Source organism: Orcinus orca, chromosome 5 (genome assembly GCF_937001465.1).
Source record: "Orcinus orca chromosome 5, mOrcOrc1.1, whole genome shotgun sequence".
NCBI classification, from domain to species: Eukaryota; Metazoa; Chordata; class Mammalia; order Artiodactyla; family Delphinidae; genus Orcinus; species Orcinus orca.
In genome coordinates, this window is record NC_064563.1 from 11,410,920 (window position 1) to 11,429,778 (window position 18,859).

The 18,859-nt window shown below is 46.1% G+C and overlaps 2 protein-coding genes across 9 annotated transcripts in view; one reads left to right on the forward strand and one right to left on the reverse strand.

Moving 5' to 3' along the window:
* The window catches only part of TBC1D5 (TBC1 domain family member 5), a 548,696-nt gene extending 540,620 nt beyond the window's left edge, over positions 1 to 8,076 (forward strand). For all 8 annotated transcript variants that reach the window (XM_049710184.1, XM_049710183.1, XM_049710187.1 and 5 more), the window contains one exon: positions 3,344 to 8,076. In XM_049710184.1, coding sequence (XP_049566141.1) covers positions 3,344 to 3,646 — 303 coding nt within the window. In that variant the 3' untranslated portion in view covers positions 3,647 to 8,076. The remainder of the gene's footprint in view (positions 1 to 3,343) is intronic.
* PLCL2 (phospholipase C like 2) overlaps positions 6,283 to 18,859 on the reverse strand; it is a 190,857-nt gene continuing 178,280 nt past the window's right edge. The window contains exon 6 of the mRNA XM_033432016.2: positions 6,283 to 6,668. Coding sequence (XP_033287907.1) covers positions 6,489 to 6,668 — 180 coding nt within the window. The 3' untranslated portion in view covers positions 6,283 to 6,488. The remainder of the gene's footprint in view (positions 6,669 to 18,859) is intronic.

Here is an 18,859-nt window from a genome sequence, read left to right on the forward strand (position 1 = left end):
CCCCTCCCCACCAGGGACTTAAAAGGGCTCTTCTGGGCTTCCCTGGTGGTGCAGTGGTTGAGAGTCCGCCTGCCGATGCAGGGGACATGGGTTCGTGCCCCAGTCCAGGAAGATACCACATGCCACGGAGCGGCTGGGCCCCTGAGCCATAGCCGCTGAGCCTGCGCGTCCGGAGCCTGTGCTCCGCAACGGGAGAGGCCACAGCAGTGAGAGGCCCGCGTACCAAAAAAAAACAAAACACACACACACACACAAAACAAAACATAAAAGGGCTCTTCCTTTGTGGCAGTGCACACACCCCACTCCCCCCTGGGAAGCTGGTAGAGATGTGGCTCTTCTTTCCCTCTGATTACACATCTTCTCTCGAGCTCTGCCAACAGCAGAGGGGAAATTGTGTTCTTTTTTTCTCTTTTTAAATTAGTTTATTTTTGGCTGTGTTGGGTCTTCATTGCTGCGCGCGGTCTTTCTCTAGTTGCAGTGAGCGGGGGGTACTCTTCGTTGTGGTGCGCGGGCTTCTCATTGCGGTGGCTTCTCTTATTGCGGAGCACGGGCTCCAGGCGCGCGGGCTTCGGTAGTTGTGGCTCGCGGGCTCTAGAGCGCAGGCTCAGTAGTTGTGGCGCACGGGCTTAGTTGTTCCGCGGCATGTGGGATCTTCCCGGACCAGGGATGGAACCCGTGTCCCCTGCACTGGCAGGCGGATTCTTAACCATGGCGCCACCAGGGAAGTCCTGGAAATTGTATTCTGAAGGGTGAAAAGAGCCTCATTCAGTCCCTCCCTTCCACAGTCTGTCCTTGACACACTCCTTTGTGAATCTTTGGGAGGTTTTGGATGAACTTCACTCAAATCCACCACAGCAGAAGGAGGGACTTGGAGGACCCTTGATTCATCAGTCCATCAGCCCGTATCACCTGCCTCCCTGGTCTTTGGTCCCATATTTTTATCTGTGGTCCAGAACTGCGGGGGGCTAATGCAGTAGCCACTAGCCACAGGTGTCTACTTAAAATTCAATTTAACTTCATCAGGATCAAAGAGAATTCAAAGTTAATTCAGTTCCTCAGTCACACTAGGTGCCTCTCCAGCGCTCAGTATCCTCATGTGAGTAGGGCTGCCTGCCTGGACAGCACAGAGAGGGGACATTTCATCAGCGTGCGCGGAACATTCCTGTTGAACGGCACCTGCTTCCACTGCGATCCTAAATCAATCTGAGCAACAGGAGTGGTGGGCTGGCAGGGCGGGGAAGGTGGCCGTGCTGGCCAGCTGTAGGCAGGACTGACACGTTGAGAAACTTTTTATATCGTGTGACACACGCCTGTGTTTGGCAGAAAGAGAAGACCGACCTGGGAAATTACAAAGTTTCTGTAAAGGATAGAAACGGCACCAGGTAGTAGCTGAGATTGCTATGGAAATCCAGAGAGAAAGCTTACTTGGGTCTAGAAAAAAATTCTAGGTGGGAATCCAGAAGAATGGGGTGTTTTCATCTGCTTGTGATGTCGGCCAAGTCTCCAGGCCTCTGACCTGGGCTTCAGTTCTTGGTTCGTAAGATAATGGTGCAGTGGGGTAAGAAGAAAAGATGGTTGCAGAAGCCCTGGCAGTTCTAACGTGCCTTGTCTGGGCCAGTCATGGCTTTATCCAGAAACTGGGGGGAGGGCGGCGTCACTCACCGTTTATAACTTGATTCCACTGCTTTTCCAGAATAAAAGCCAGATAATTAGTGATGGTAGGAACCATCTTTCCTTCTATAGTCACAGGCTAAAACACATTACAGGTGTTTCTCCTCTTCAAGTCCTGCCCATGTCCTCACCGTATGCTGAAGGCGGATAGGTTATCTTGGCATTTCTGCAGTAGAGACACGGCTCTGAAAATAGGACTGTCCTTGCTCTGTTGTCAACCTCAGATAAGCTCCTGAGTGGGGTGGGAGGTCAAGGTTCTAGCGGCTTATAGCTCAGCACAGCAGTCACACGAACAAAGCACCTGCAGTCTGGGGGTGGGAGGCCAAAGCCAAGGCCTGACGTGCACCCGCGGGCATGGACGTGGGAGGACACCCTCCCCTGAGGCCCCCTGGCCCTGACCACCTCACAGAGGGCAGTAACGGGATGAGAAAGGGCCATCTGTCTCACCAAACTGCCCTAGTGCCATTAGGGATCACATCCCCTTCTACTGCAGGGCCATGTGCTGCATGTCTCTTCCGTTTTGTAAGAATTGCTGTGTTGACAGGCTATAAACAGCTTTACAACTTGAGGCCTGCTGTGTCTCAGCACTGGCATCTTTAATGCCATTCTGTTCCTGTTCTCCGATTAAATCTCTTAAAAGTAGGCAAATTGTCAGAGGGGGAGACACCTGAGCCATTATTTATCCACTGGCCCGCACGTCACTCAGAAGAACATGAAATTCAGAGGGGGCCTGTCAGTCACACCCAGATTCCCTGAGGAGTGTTGCTGACTCTCTGTCCAGGCTCTGCCCATAGCCCAAAGGTGGTCTTGGCCATGCTGGAGCCAGAGGTCCCCGGGGGGGCTCTGTACCCCTCCTTAGACCTCAGGCCCTGCCCCAATTCCACCCACCCCTCGGGGAGAGTAGGCGGGCGGGGCAGGCAGCAGGTGTGGCCACTACATTGGCTTAGTTGGCCGTGGGCAAGGGCTCGTCCTGCCAGGCTGGAACATCCCTGGTCAGACTGTGGCTTTACTTTCATCCCAGGGCTGGCAGGAGCTTCTCTGATCTTAACCCAAAACCTTGACCAGTGTCCTTGGATGTCAGCTGTTTTTGTTAAAAACAAAACACATAATTACTCAGAAAGAAAGGAAAATAATTGTGGAGTAAAGCCATTGCGTCTCTATACTTTTTGCAAAGGACCATTCCGGGTTTCTGTGTCTGTAGAAGCTCCCAGCCCCCTGCATTGTCCTGGGAGACCCCCGGCGCTCAGCCAGGATGAGCCGGCTGTGAGATGTGAGGAGATGGAACACATTGGGCTCCCCCTGCAGCCCCCTTGCAGGCGGTAGTAGCATCACTGCAGATGGGGGGTGGGGGGCACACTGGGGAGCCAGCCTGTTGCCTCATAACCATCTGGGCGCGTCACTCACTGCGTGGCGGCCACACCCGAGGGCGGGGGGCGAGGACGGACACGCTGTCCTCACCCCACGCCCCCTCACGTGGAAAGCTGGCGCCCCAGGAGGAGGGTGATGAGCAGGGCAGGGCCGCGGGCCGTGTGCTCCGCTCCCCAGGCCCACAGCTCCCATCAGAGGGGCCTCCCTGCGTCTTTCCGGGGGGACCGTGGGGCCCCCAACCTGCTCCGCATCTCACCGTCTCACCGGTTCTTCCCTCCCGCCCTGTGCTCTGACTCCTTCCCAGGCCCCTTCAGCAGCGCCGCCGGGGCGCAGAGAGAAAGGCGACATGGACGACTTCATCCTCGTCTCCAAAGACGACGAAGGGGGCAGCGCCAGGGCGCCCCCAGTCGGCCAGGCTCAGGCCCCGCGGCCCCTCCGGAGCTCGGCCCGGCGCGCCCCGGTGTTCTCAGACCCGCTGACTGGCCCGGCCTCGGCCTCGGCCTCGGCCTCGTCCGGCAGCCCCAGCTCCAGCCCCAGCCCCGACGACGACAGCAGCGGCAACAGCAAGGACTCGGGCTTCACCATCGTGAGCCCCCTGGACCTCTGACCGCCGCCCGGCCACCCACGCAGCCCCGTGAAGACGCCTCTGAAACCCAGCCTCTTCCCAGCGCGCACGTGGCCTTGGTGCAGCCCTTTAAACCTGCGGAGAGAAGCAGGGGGCCCGCTGAGCACGCAGACCTTCCCCAAAATGCAGACAGCTTTTCCCTGTAGCTCACCCGGCCCCGCCAGTAAGGTCCCCAGCATCACACTCACTGTCCAAAAAGACCAAACCACAGCTAGAATCACTTGCTCTGTCCTCTCCTCGCCAGCAAAGAAGGTGTGGCCACACCATCCGGTGTATCTAGAAGGAAGAAGTGGGTTTCAAATCTTCCCTCCCCCAGAGCATCAGGCATAGGAAAACTGATATCAAGAAAACACTCTGTCTGGAAATCTGTATCTCAACCTATTTCATACTTCATTCCTCCCTTGGGAAGCCATACAGCAGAGGCCAGGTGCAACCAAAGGGACTAGAACTAGTGGAGCCCAGGGCTGGGCGAAACCTCCCAGATAGTTACAGGGTCTAAACTTAGGAATCATATTTCCCTGCCAGCCGGTTCCAGTTTTTTTCATTTGTTAAAGAATACATTTCTAAACCTCAGACCACATCAACTCTGGCCATCCCTGCCCCGCCTTAAACATTGTAATTCAGCCTTTAGAATCTTTCACAGTCGGAAAAGAGGGTCACTTAGCCACGAATAAGCCATGACTGTGTGCTCTGCTGATTTGGGTCATCGTCTTGAAGGAGACAGTGCTCCCTGGAGTGGGATCTAGACAAGCAGGAGAAACACTGCGACTTGGGGAACAGCAAGTGCGCCTGCTTTTTTCCTTTGCTTGGCTTATCCCTTTGAAGAGAGGGGTCAAAAGAAGGCTGACTTTCTTAGCGTGGAAACGGAGCAAACCCTGGGCTGGGTCACTCCCCCGACAGACTTTGTGACCTCGGGCACCGCATTTTATTGCTTTTGTCTGCAACATCTGCATCTGGGACAGGACACATCAGATGGAATGATCTCATAGACCCCTTCGGTTTTGAAGTCTGCTGATTCTAAAAGCCTATATGAACCCTAGCCAATGACAGGTGCCTTGGTCTCAGAGTCATTTAAGTCACATATTAGATACGATCTGCCATTACTATAAATGTAGCAATTTTTTTCAATTTTATAATATTTTAAGTCATTTTTTATGATTTCTGGATTGTCACTGAATATTGCGATTTACTTGCCAGCTAAGTTCAAGGATTGCTAGCCATAATCTAAATTACACATTATTTTATTTCTCAGTCTACAAATCTACTTTTAATTCTTTACTATTTTCTACATATTTTTGTTTTTGTTTTTGTTTTCCGACGTAGAGTTAATTTCAGAGCTAAGAGCCTAAGCTGCCGGCTGGTTGCTGGCTGGTGTGAGCAGGAAACCACACTATTATTCAAGTAACAGAGACGTTTAATTTTCTGACTGGAATGACACTGAGTGAAGACCAGTGGAGATGTATACCTTAATTTAAGCACACGATCAGCAGGCAAATGACAAGAACTGGAAAAAGGAATTGTTTTGTAAAAGGATATTTCAGGGTCTGGGCATAAATAAATTCAATATATCAGCCTGACCACTTCCCTAACTGTGAGGAAATAATGAGGCGCCAAGTTGGGGATTCCACAGAGTTGTCTGGCTTACCTGAGTCACTGAAAAGAACATGGACAAATGAAAAAGCGGTTATCGAAGGTTTAGAAAGCTTTTACCCTTCCAAAATGTGAGAGCAGTTTGGTTTGGGAGGAGCAGTAATTAGGCTTCAGTGTCCAGCAGGTTTTCTAAACTAGCATGACGTTTCACTGATTGGGACAATAAAGTCTTGGATTAAAGACTCAGCTGGCCAGTGGAGCATGGCACCCGCTCCAGCCCCTTCACCTGCCACTGGCTTACTGTCTGCACCATGTCCAGGCTCACTCCCCTACGGCAGGAATCAACAGGCTGAGAAGGGGGAAGCGGTGTGGGTTGTTTGTTTTACAGACAGCTGCCACTATGTAAAGTCATGGCTGCTGTATGTACTAAGAGCAAAATGTCAAGCCAGACAAGCAACTTATTTTTGACAAAGCTGTTCACCAAGTAACTGGCCACTCTTCTTAAGAGTAGACTATCTTGAACTGGAAATGTTCAAAAAGTTAAACTTTCATTAAATTCACGTACTGTTATTGGAGAAATATCATAAAATATCTTTTTAATGTGACCACTACTTAACACAATGAAAAACTATGTCCAGTGTGTTGCTTCCAGGTTGGTTGCCTTTACACTGTGTACCCAGCAGGTGTCTCCAGCCAGGAGTGTCCGTCCAGCTGCAGTGCCCTTGAACCTAGTGGCTGTCCAAGTTCAAGACTACTTACATTCTCCTTTGTAACCATGGCTCAGCAGGCACGCCTCCAGAAACATCTGGAACCCAGAGACCCCCAGCAATCATACATAAGTAAAACTTGTAGATTCAGTTTTTCCCCAGTAAATACTAATTAGACCATACAGTCCATCTGCGTCTTAAGACACTGTTTTCAGTTAGGAAAATGTCTGTTTCTCGCTGCAACTAGAGTGGCTAGTCTGTTCACACTGGAACTGAGTTATGATCTCTTTGTATACAAATATAGCATATTTGGGCCAGGAAGAGAATTTCTTGTTAAAGAGTTTATTTGCCTCCACACGCAGGGTTGCTACATACATTCACAGTTTTAATAGGCGGCAATTAGCTATTCCAGTTGTGCTTTAAAATCCCCAATATTATTTTTCATTAGTGAGTGCAAAGCAAATGTCCCATCTGGCTACAATTGGTCCTAGAGTTATAAATGCTGTAATCATCTCTAGAAGGTGCCCTCATTCTCCAGTTTCATCGTTTGCTTTTTCGGGTATGACTTCAAGGCTCCGGCGCGGCTTCTGGACGTCGGTGTTTTCTGTGCCTGGTTTATTGAGTCCACAGGAGACAGCCGCATAGTGGATCTGCTTCAGGTTCTCCACAGTCTCGTTCTTGGCGTACTTCAAGAGATCCGCTTGTCCCTGTGATAAAACATGCAGTTAGTTAGACATTGAGAGATGAGACATGACTTGTGGTTACAGTTTGACAATATAGGTCTTCCACTGAAATAGAAATATTTTGCTTCCGCAAGAGGGCATATTTATTTCTGACCGGCACCGAATCCAAATAGGTCAATTTTAACAAAAAAACAAGTTTGTTTTTCCCGGTTCCCAACGCCAGACTCCAAGAGTGTGCTGCCTTTTCAGTCCTTTCCGTTTTCTGGGTACTTTATGTTTACATACGTGGAATCAAGCAGGCAGGGCTCTTGATGAATGTCCAGGGTGATCTGCCCGCCACTCACCTGGGGTTGGGGCAGAGAGGCTGGAGCAGCCAGGAAAGGAATGACCATTGGCAGATGCAAAACACCAGAGCCAGTGACCAGCCATTGTCAACACTTGGCCAATCAACAAACACTGTCTGACCACAAAAGATGTCCTAGTTGTTAATACATTAAAAATATTTCAAATCACATCTGTTAGTGTTGTGCAGTTTTTGAATCCAAAATTAATCACAATTCAGTGCTCTCATTGAGCTGAAACAGCAGGGATTCTGTATTTCAGTTAATTTTGTCAAAGCTTTCTTGCCAAAATATCAGAGAAAAACAGTTGCCTTCCTTCTGAAGTGAGTGGCCACAGAAACTCTCCTGCCCTCGGCCACCACCGTGCAGTGGCCACGTGGCCGAGAGCTAGAGAGCAAAGGGCCAGCAGACACCTTTCTTCCCGATACACACAGTGGAGGCAAGAGAAAGAAGCGGACACTCACACCACTTTGGGAGTCTGAAAGAGGCACAAAAGTGTCAAATATTTTTTGTTTTCATGCAAATCGGAATGCAAGTTATGAGTGGTCGGACCTCAGCATGTCTGGGGCCCACGAGGACTTCCGGGCTGTTCTGGAGCCGAAGTCCCCAATCCAGGAGGGCTCACCTGGGTGTCTGCTCAGGGGCACAGCAGACTTTGCCTTCGCTAATGTAACCGAGCAGGACCCTATGGGGCCTTCCCGGGACAGGCCCTTCCCCCATCTCCTCTGCTTTAGCTCCTCCCTGAAGCACCCAGGTAAGAGCATGTGGTGCACAGGTCCTGAGTTGTTTCACAGATGTGAAAACCCCTCACCAAACGGAAGGTGTTAACTACTTGATGACCCTGAGCACGTAGCCCCCTGGCCTCCTGGAGCCTAAGCACTGATATTGTTAACCCCTGTGACACCACCCTGTGACCTCTCCATCAGCCAATCAGAGAATTGTGCATGAGCTGATCACATACCCTGTGACCCCTTCCCTCACCTGGCCTTTAAAGATGCTTTGCTGAAACCTCTCGGGGAGTTCAGGGTTTTGGGGGCACAAGCCACGCTTCTACTTGCGTGACCCTACAATAAACCTTTCTCTGCTCCAAACTCCAACGTTTTGGTATTGTTTGGCCTCACTGCGTCGGGCACACAAACGCGTTTGCTAGCAATTTTGGTGAGCCAGCCGAGTCTGTGCATGTGACAGGTCGACCCCAGCCAGAGGCAGCCCCTTCCCTGAGGCCCAGCAGCTGCCACAGTACACTTCGCTCTGCGGATCTCGGAGGGACTATCCCTGACAGGTGCTGGCCACCCCTCGGCACAAGGCTGTTCGGAACCGAGAAACGTCCGGAGCTGTGGTCCACGTTCAGTGTCGCCTGGGGGGTAAGTCGCTCCAGCTTACGCAGGCTGGGCTCGTGTGTGACGACACCAGGGTATCCTTTTTTTTTTTTTTTTAATTTAGAAAGTATTTATTCAAAGAATGTTGATATATATAAAATTTAAAAACATTTCAAAATTCCGTCAGGTTTTTTTTTTTTTTTAAAACATTACAACTACATCTTTCTTTTGCGGAACACGGGCCTCTCACTGTTGTGGCCTCTCCTGTTGCGGAGCACAGGCTCCGGACACGCAGGCTCAGTGACCATGGCTCAGGGACCTAGCCGCTCCGCAGCATGTGGGATCTTCCCGGACCGGGGCACGAACCCGTGTCCCCTGCATCGGCAGGCGGACTCTCAACCACTGCGCCCCCAGGGAAGCCCTACATCTTTACTAGACCATCTCTACTTCTTTTCAGGGTATCCTTCTCTATTGTGTTGGTTTTGCCTGTGGTGGAGCATTGGTTGGGATTTTTCCCTTTTTTGAACTAGCCTTGGTCATTTATTCAGCTTCATCTCTGATGGGACATTGGCTGGGTTTCTCCCGTTTTGTGGCTAGGGACCTACGACCCTGAGAGACCCATTTGAACTGCTGTTTGCTTGATATCTGATAACACCAACCATGAATAATTAGGTATGGACGCTCAGAGCTCTGTTCCATCTTATAGTCCCCTGGGGTATTTTTGCAAAACTTGGAGATCTTTAGCTGTGCTCCCATAAATGAAAGAAAATATATTTTTTGAAACATTGTGTGGCCTCAATACTCCCTGAGATCTGTCGAACAATGGCCCCTAACGGCTCAGCTATTGTATCAGAGTGGGTCTTTTGCAACTGCTTTTATCTTGGGGGGGGGGGGGCGGGGGGGGGGTGGATGTATGTGAATGAGTGTCTCTGTACCTGAGTCCAAATCCTATTCTTTCTTCCTCATTTTGCTGAAAATGAGGCTTGTGAATGTGAGCAGATGATACACATTATTGTCTATTAGTGTCGTTTGTTTGTTTAAACTTCACTGGATATTTGGGAACTGGAAAAAAAGAAAGTTCAAAAATAGCCCAAGATGGCTGGGTTTTATGTAAGTAGTTAGAAGAGAAATTTGCATTTCTTTTCCTGTGCCTTTGAGATGTAAATGATCTCTCCAGATATTTGGTAACGTGAAATTTTAGAGTTGTGCTAAATTAAGTTAAATGATGGAAGTTCATCTGGTTGTTTCTAGATAGGAGAATTAAGGGGCAAAATAATATGGATACAGAAAGTGATGGAAGGTTTGCAGAAAAGGAACTCTAAGAGTTTGTGCATGGTCAGGATAGACTAAGTTTAGACTGAATTTAACTTAAGTAAATGAAATTTATTATTAAAAGTAAGCTGGTGCAAGACTAGATTTTTTTCTCTCACTGGTAAGAGGACAAAGTTTTCCTGGAATGCTGCCATTGATACCAGATTGAGTTTCTGTGCCTTTCAGTGATCTGTATTTGCTTTTGAGATCTCTTCTCATTTTGGTAAAGGAATAAGTATTGTCTCACAATGACCTATGATCTTATTTGACCAAGTGTTTTGAAACTTTTTGACAAACTTCCCAAATATCAAATTTTAATTAATTAAAAAATTTTGACCTCCAGCTAACTTTGGGATGCTTTGGCAAGCCCCCAAGGCATCTCAGAGAAAAATATTAAACTAACTAGGATTGTTTGGTATGTGAAATTACATGGGAAGCATTGTCAAATGACTGATAAGCCTCCTCAGATTATACGGTATGGATAAATGTTTTTAATATAGACATTCTAGAAATTATAGAAAGCTTCTGAAATTTGGATATGTCCTGGTATAATGTTATAATTTTAGTTGATATCTTAAAATGTTGGGGAGGAACCAACATGGCAGAATAGAAGGACGTGGAGCTCACCTCCTCCCACAAACACATCAAAAATACATCCACGTGTGGAACAATTCTCACAGAGTACCTACTGAACACTGGCACAAGATATCAGACACCCAGAAGTGTCTAGAAATATCTCCTCATAACTGGATAGGATGAAAGATTTTTTAAAAAGGAATAGGGATGGGACCTGTGTCCCTGGGAAGGAGCTGGAAAAGAGGAAAGAGTCCCACACCCTGAGAAGCTCCCTCACCAGCGGGGCTATCAGCTGGGACAGAAAGGGAGCTTCAGAGGCTCAGAGGAGAACGCAGCAGTCGGCAGCAGGCAGAAAAGAGAGAGACCAGCACAGAGGATCCGAGCTACCTCGCAGCACTCCCCAGCCCTCCAGATACTGGAAACTCTTAGGTTCCCAGCAGCTTTATCAGGTAAATTAGGAAGGGTACTTCCTAACAGGTGCAAAAATCTCGAGGTACTTTGGGGACCTCAAAAAGTGAGGAATTCACCTACATGTGTAAGGCAAAATCTATGAAAAGCCCTTGGCATGGCTTTCCTGGCCCTGAGAGGGCTTTTAAAATTTCAGTCTGAGACTCCTTATGAAAAATTCCCACACAGCCAATTGAAAGGAGCCAATATGCTCAATTAACCAGACTCATTTTGCAAACAAACTAATATTAATTTGGCTGTATTTGATGAAAAATGAGGGTAATATTTAGAGAGAAAGAGATTACATTTCAGTGGATATCAAATTCTGATTCTGTTAATTGAGGTCTGCATTTATTGTCTAAGACTCACTTCCTAGACAGTTCCTTGTTGGCATGCTACATAATTGTAAAGTTTAATTGCATTATTAAGAAGGACACTCTAAGTTTATTTCTGAAACTTATCCCAACCATCTACCTTTGGATAAATATCAGATGCCCCATGACCTGTAGCCAGAGATTATACATACTGGAAGGAGCACTGCTAAAATGTGTCAAGAGACTAATTTAACTTGGGATAAGGCCTTGTCAATTGCCCTACTACAGATCAGAATGGCTCCCAAAAGGAGACTTAAATTAAGCCCCTTTGAAATATTGTATGGTAGGCCATTCCAGGTGTCTGCCCAGGTGGGAGAATCTATAAATGCTCTGAAAGAGCGAGCTGTTGCTAATTACATTAAAACTTTGGGCACTATACTAACCTCTGCTCATGAGTTTGCCTCCCACAGGTCTGCCTATCCAACTGAAGTAGCCTTACATCCTTTCTTACCTGGAGACCAAGTCCTCCTTAAAGCCTGGAAAGATGAAGTGCCCGAACATCAGCTGACTGCAAGGTGGACAGGACCACACGTGGTATTACCTACCACAAACTCATCTGTCAAGTTAGCCAGAGCAAAGCCATGAATTCGTCACACTGGGATTAAAGCAGCACCACTGTCATCAGAAAATGGTCCAACTCCTGAAAGGCCTAGAGAGCAATGGGTTTGTAAACCGTTAGAAGACTTAAGGTTGCTCTTCAAGAAGATAAGTACTGAGATTGCCCTTTCATTATAGCTGGAGAAGGTGAGTCAACTTACTTGTTTAATCTTGTTCACCTGAACAGTACAGGAATCTAGTGTAGTTATGACAGTCAGAAAGTTAAGATGAATAGCTATGTATAGGAACTAGAAGCAAAAGCCCAAGTCCAATGACAAATCAGACAACAAACGGGCTAAATAAAGGGTTTCATCAGGTTCAAATAATTGTAGATAAAAAAGGAAAGAGAACTGTACTACTTACTAAAGATTCTAAGGAATATTCCCTGCTGAAAGCTGATCAATTCCATTCCATAATCACCCATCACTGCCCCTGTTCAGCAGGAAGTGGCCAGAGTGGTTGTCACCCCTTTCTCACACGATTGTGGAATGGACACTGACAGTGGGGAATTGTAATAGGGAATAACAAATCTGACTCCATATTAGATCCATTTCTTTTACTTTAATCTTTGTATTCTACTGCTTTTGCTACAAGTTAATCACTAAAGGGATGTTGCCTATCGGTTAAAGTATACATAATGGTCCATCTCAGGAAACATTGTCTCCGTGCTTGAATGTTAAACTAAAATACCTTTGTTCAGCTCACAGGAAACATCCTGACCCAGTCCACCTGCGAATGGCTGCAGGAAAGAAGAAAGTTAACACATCCCCTCCTGGAGTCTGGCTGAAACCAGAAGATATTTGCACCAACTTATGACCTTGCTAATAGTACTAGCTATATTATTTGTATATTGCCTGTTTTACAGAATTGTTGTTTCTTGTATTACCAAATACAAGAGCCTCTGATAAAATAATGATGACCAGGCGACTTGAAACAGTTGACCAGATATAAAGTTCTATATAAGATCAATGATTGTAATAGTGCAACTCTAGATATAGGAAGAAGCAACAAGAAGGAATTTTTTCCTAGACCATAACAGAGTAGTAAAACAGGTGGTCCAGAGACTTCTGACTACTGTTACTAAGGCCTAGTCCAGTAATAGCACATTGAGTGGCCTATCAATGAAATCCTCGCCTGAACTACTAACGGGTATTCCTAACATTATGGGATGAAATGATCATGAAATGCTTCCCAAATCATGTTCAAATTTATGACCATGAGGGAGCACTGCCAACTAAAAATTGGCACTTGCCATCTGCCTCTACAAGGATTAAGTCACAAGCCACTCCAGTCACTGACCTTCAACACCCCCTGAAAGGAGGTCAGAGTGGAGATCAGGAATGACGCACTTAGTGCTCTGAGAAAAGCTGACAGAACAGAACTTCAGATAGTTAGATGCTTTCAGAAAAAGATTTTATGACCCAAGTTCTTGCATCTCTTCATGTCTAGAAAAGCACTAAAATCATAAACAGTGACATCTGCTTTGGCCATTAAGGAGAAAAATGCATTCGAAAGTCAAAATGGTTCAGACATCCCAGGTAAAATTGGGTGGCCATTGTGGATGTGAGTTCGAACACACTCCTTTATTGCCAAGAACTTGAATTTTCTGAGCTGTGTCAGACTGATTCTCAAAGCAGTGTCTGCTGGTGACAGGACCCAGTGGGTTCCTCTGTCAAGTTTATGATTAACCTCCTTAACTGAAACTTTATTACTTTTCTTGTCCAACACCTGTTCTCCTCAGGATTGAGAAGTATCAAAGAAAAGGGGGGAATTGTAACCGAGCAGGACCCTATGCGGTCTTCCCAGGGCAGGCCCTTCCTCCATATCCTCTGCTTTAGCTCCTCTCTGAAGTACCTAGAAAACAGTATCTGGTGCACATTTCCTGAGTTGTTTCAAAGATTTGAAACCCCACCCCCACCCCCCACCAAATGGAAGATGGAAGATGTTAACTACTTGATGACCATGAACAGGTAGCCCTCAGGCCTCCTGGGGCCTAAGGACTGACAATGTCAACTGACAATGTTGACCCCTGTGACACTGCCCTGTTACTTCACCATCAACCAATCAGAGAATTGTGCAGGAGCTGGTCTCGTACCCTATGACCCCCTTCCCTCACCTGGCCTTTAAATATGCTTTGCTGAATCCCTTTGGGGAGTTCAGGGTTTTGGGGGTATGAGCCACCCGTCTCCTTGCAATAAACCTGCAATAAACCTTTCTCTGCACCAAACTCCGATGTTTTGGTACTGTTTGGCCTCACTGTGCGCTGGGCACACAAACTTGCATTTGCTAGCACTAACACCTCTGCTCCCCCACAAGATGACACTGACTCTGGGCTAAATGAAAAGGGGTGCCAGGCCCAGACCAAGAAAGACTGTCACCCGCAGTGGGCCTCACACCCACTGCATGCTGGGCCTTGCTCAGCAGCTTGATATGCAAGCTGTTTATCAAGTTATCTTCCAGTCACCCCACAAGTCTCCACGAGCTGCAGGTCCCCTCAGCACCACTCTGAGTTGACACACGCTGGTCTAGGGTTCCTCTGCCATCTCCCCCGAGCATTTTCTGCAACCAAAAGCCAAGAATTGAACTTGTAAAACCTTAACACAATCTCATGGCCAGAAAACAAAAGCCAGGTTGACAGGAAGTTATAGCTTCTTCACTGTTATTTAACTGGAATATTAATAGTATGTGGTTACAAACAGAGTACTTTTTAGTAAATATTTTGTGGTTAGTCACTCTTCTGGGTGATGCAAGACTCATATACAAACTGAATACACTTCAATTCAGTATTTCATGAGTATTCAGGATCACAGGCCAAAGGCATAAACCTCCTTTAAGAGGGCTATGGAAACTAATATGTTCTAACTCTTACAGCCACCACTCAAATTCAAACAGAAGGACTGCAAGTGTGATTAGAGCCCAAAATTTGAAACCACAGAGCCTATGATATGTCAGATTAGGCATGTAGGAATGTATACCAGCAAAGCCTACTGGGAACAATAGTCACCATTTATTGAGTGACAACTGTGTGCCAGACACTGAATTAAGCCCTTTACAAAGTTTATTCTCATGACAGTCTCTCAATTCTGCAAGACGGGTGCGATTACCATCCCCATTGTGTAGATGAGGATACAATTTGGAGGGACCAACGGCCTCACCCAAGGCAGAGTCTACATGGCAAATTATACTTAAACACACACAACTTTCTGTGTGTGTTTTGTTTTCTTTCTGGATAAACTAAACCGGGGGCCCAAACTCTAGGGAGCTGAGCCCTTGCATGTTACATGTGACACTTTAAAGCCAGCAGAATGGAACAGTGATGACATTTTAAGTGCACTCAGCACCTCACCACTGATGGAGAAAATGCACTCTTCCTGTGATTAAATACAGGAGCAGAAGTCTAGATTTCCAGTTTTTGTTGAGTGACAAAAGAGTGGGCAACAGAATGAATGGGCATCTCGACTAGTGGTTCTAAACCGCCACCTACCACACTCTGACAGTGCCCTGCGAGGGGTCCTGGGGGGTAGCTGATGAATTAACCAGAGTCAGGAAGCCCCACCCACCCATGGCTCATCAGGCCTTCATCCCACTGAGGTCTCAATAAACCTTCCACTCAAAGAAGATCTCCCAATCATCGTCACCTAAAGCTAGAGCAACAGGGATGGTGGCACGAGCTTTTCCACAGGAAAAGATTTGTTTTAAATGTTTCACTATTTTTCCTGTTGTGTGCCCACCCCCCTCACGTTGCTTCATGTGTATGAAGGGAGTCAATGTGAACTGAAAAAACACTCACATCACTGCGGCAGGAAGGCTGCCCTCCCTCCCCTGACTCCCACCTCAGCACTTAAGAGGTTCATGAGAGGGTCTGAGAGCGTGAGGAACAGCAAGGGGACCTGGGGACGCAGCTCCTAACCTCTGCCTTTCTCCTGAGAAACAACTTCACGTTTCGTTCAACACTGATGGAAGGTGAGGCCCCCCAGGCAGCCCCAGGGAGAAGGTGTAGGGTCTGAGCTGAGCCTCAGTGGAAGGCAGGAGAGGATTCCAGCACGTCTAGGAGCTGCAGAGGACACTGTTTTCCACTTGTGACTCCACAGCTCCTGCAGATGATGCCTTCGGGGCCCCACTGTAGGGGCCTGGCTTCTATGTCACAAAGCCCTCTGAGTTCTGACTGTGACCACCCTCCCTGTTATAGACCTGACCTGGGAAGGGAGAGGTGCCCGCCTGCACAGAAGTGGGGTGAGGGTCTCAGGAGCAGCCAGCGGGGTCTCCAGACAGCAGAGATGAGCCCAGCCAAGCACAAAAGGAGGAGGTCAAGAGATTCCAGGTAGAGGACCAGGGCTGGAGAGGGGGTGGGAGCGAGGGGATGGGAGATGAGCAGGGCCAGGATGGGGAGCGGGAAGGCTTCTGAAGACACTAGTAAAAATGGCGCCCATGTAAGCACTTGCCTCGCACCATTAATCTTGCAAGCACACCTTTGAATAATTAAACATTAGCTGAGTAATCACACATTCCACATCAGTGGGATCCAAATGTCTGAGGTTTTACTGTGTTTTAAATGGGTCAGAAAGGACAGTCTGCCTAGTGACAAACACTACTGTAGTTTGATTTTCTGAGCCACTCTGAGGAGTTTTCACACACTAAATAGAGAAATGGCTCTTAGTCAATTAGAGCTTTTTAGGAAAACAGGCAACATAATAGATCACCTATAATAAAAGAAGTAACTAAAGGATATTAGCATCAGTAAAGGAAAGGAGTGGGACACAGACTATAAAAGTAATTTTCAGAAACAAATGTTAGTCTTCAGGTCTTCCAGGTAAGTCTGCACCTCAGGTAAAAACAAAACAAGATTGTCCTACCACAAACCTCTCAGGACTTCCCTGGTAGCACACTGGTTAAGAGTCCACCTGCCAATGCAGGGGACACGGGTTTGAGCCCTGGTCTGGGAAATCCCACATGCCGCAGAGCAGCTAAGTCCGTGCACCACAACTACCGAACCTGCGCTCTAGACCCCACGAGCCACAACTATGAGTCTGTATGCCACAACTACTGAAGCCCACGTGCCTTGAGCCCATGCTCCGCAACAAGAGAAGCCTGCACTCGCCACAACTAGAGAAAGCCTGTGTGCAGCAATGAAGACCCAATGCAGCCAAAAATAAATAAATTAAAACAAACAAACAAAAACCTCTCACCAGGCTCATCAAGAAGAGAGAGGACCCAAATAAACAAAATAAGAATTGAAAAAGGAGAAGAAACAACCAGTACCGCAGAAATACAAAAAACCGTAAGAGAATACTATGAAAATTATATGCCAGCAAATTCAACAACCCAGAAGAAATGGAGAAGTCTCTAGAAACACGCAGCCAACCAAAAGTGGATCAAGAAGAAATTGATAACTTGAATAGACCAATCACTAGAAGTGAAATAGAACCATTAATTTAAAAAACTCCCTACAAACAAAAGTCCAGGACCAGATGGCTTCACAGGCAAATTCTCCCAAACATACAAAGAAGAACTTATACCAATTCTCCTCAAACTCTTCCAAAAGACTGAAGAGGAAGGAATACTCCCAAAGACATTCTATGAAGCCACCATCACCCTGATACCAAAACCAGAGAAGGACACCACAAAAAAAGAAAATTACAGGCCAGTTCCTTTGAAGGATATAGATGCAAAAATTCTCAAACAAAATATTAGCAAACTGAATCCAACAACACATAAAAAAGATCATACACCATGACCAAGTTGGATTCATCCTAAGTTCACAAGGATGGTTCAACATACACAAATCAATCAATGTGATACACCACACCAACAAAAGAAAAGACAAAAACCACATGATCACCTCAATGATGCAAAAAAATTTTTTTGATAAAATTCAACATCCATTCATGACAAAAACTCTTACCAAAGTGGGTGTAGAGGGAACATAGCTCAACATAATAAAAGCTATTTATGACAAACCCACATCCAGTATAATACTCAATGGTGAAAAGCTGAAAGCCTTCCCGCTAAAATCTGGAACAAGATTCAATTGTTGTTCAATTGAACAACACCACTTCTATTCAACATAGTACTGGAAGTCCTAGCCACAGCAATCAGACAAGAAACAGAAATAAAAGGTATCCAAATTGGAAGGGAAGAGGTAAAATTGTCATTATATGCAGATGACATGATACTCTATATAGAAAACCCTAAAGACTCCACACAAAAACTACTAGAACTGATAAACGAATTCAGCAGAGTAGCAGGATACTTCTAGGATAACATACAGAATTCAGCAGAGTAGCAGGATACTACTAGGATAACATACAGTAGCAGGATACTACTAGGACAACATACAGAAATCGGTTGCATTTCTTTACACTAACAATGAAATATCAGAAAGGGAATGTAAACAATCCCTTTCAAAAACACATCAAAAGAGATATAAATAAAATACTTAGGAATAAACCTCACCAAGGAGATGAAAGACTTATATGCTGAGAACTATAAATCATTAATAAAGGAAACTGAAGATGATTCAAAGAAATGGAAAGATAGCCATGCTCTTGGATTAGAAGAATTAATATTGCTTAAATGGTCATACTATCCAAAGCAATCTACAGATTTAATGTGATCCCTATCAGAACTAGAACATATAAGCCTAAAATTTATATGAAACAATAAAAAACGCAGAATTGCCAAAGCAATCATGAGGAAAAAGAAAAAGCAGAAGGCGTGACCCTCCCAGACTTCAGACAATACTACAAAGCTACAGTAATCAAAAAAGCATGGTAATGGCACAAAAACAGACACTTGGATCAATGGAACAGAACACAAACCCCCAGAAATAAACCCCCACACATACAGTCAATTAATCTTGAACAAAGGAGGCAAGAATATACAATGGAGAACAGACAGTCTTTTCAGCAAGCGGTGCTGGGAAAGTTGAACCACTGCATGTAAAGCAATGAAATTAAAACACATCCTCACACCATACACAAAAATAAACTCAAAATGGCTTAAAGACTTGAATGTAAGATATGACACCATAAAACTCTTACAAAAGAACATCGGCAAAACATTCTCTGACATAAATCACACCAATGTTTTCTTAGGGCAGTCTCCCAAGGTAATAGAAATAAAAGCAAAAATAAACAAATGGGAACTAATCAAACTTACAAGCTTCTGTACCGAAAAGAAAACCATAAGCAACATGAAAAGACAAGCTACAGACTGGGATAAGGTATTTGCAAATGATGCAACTGACAAGG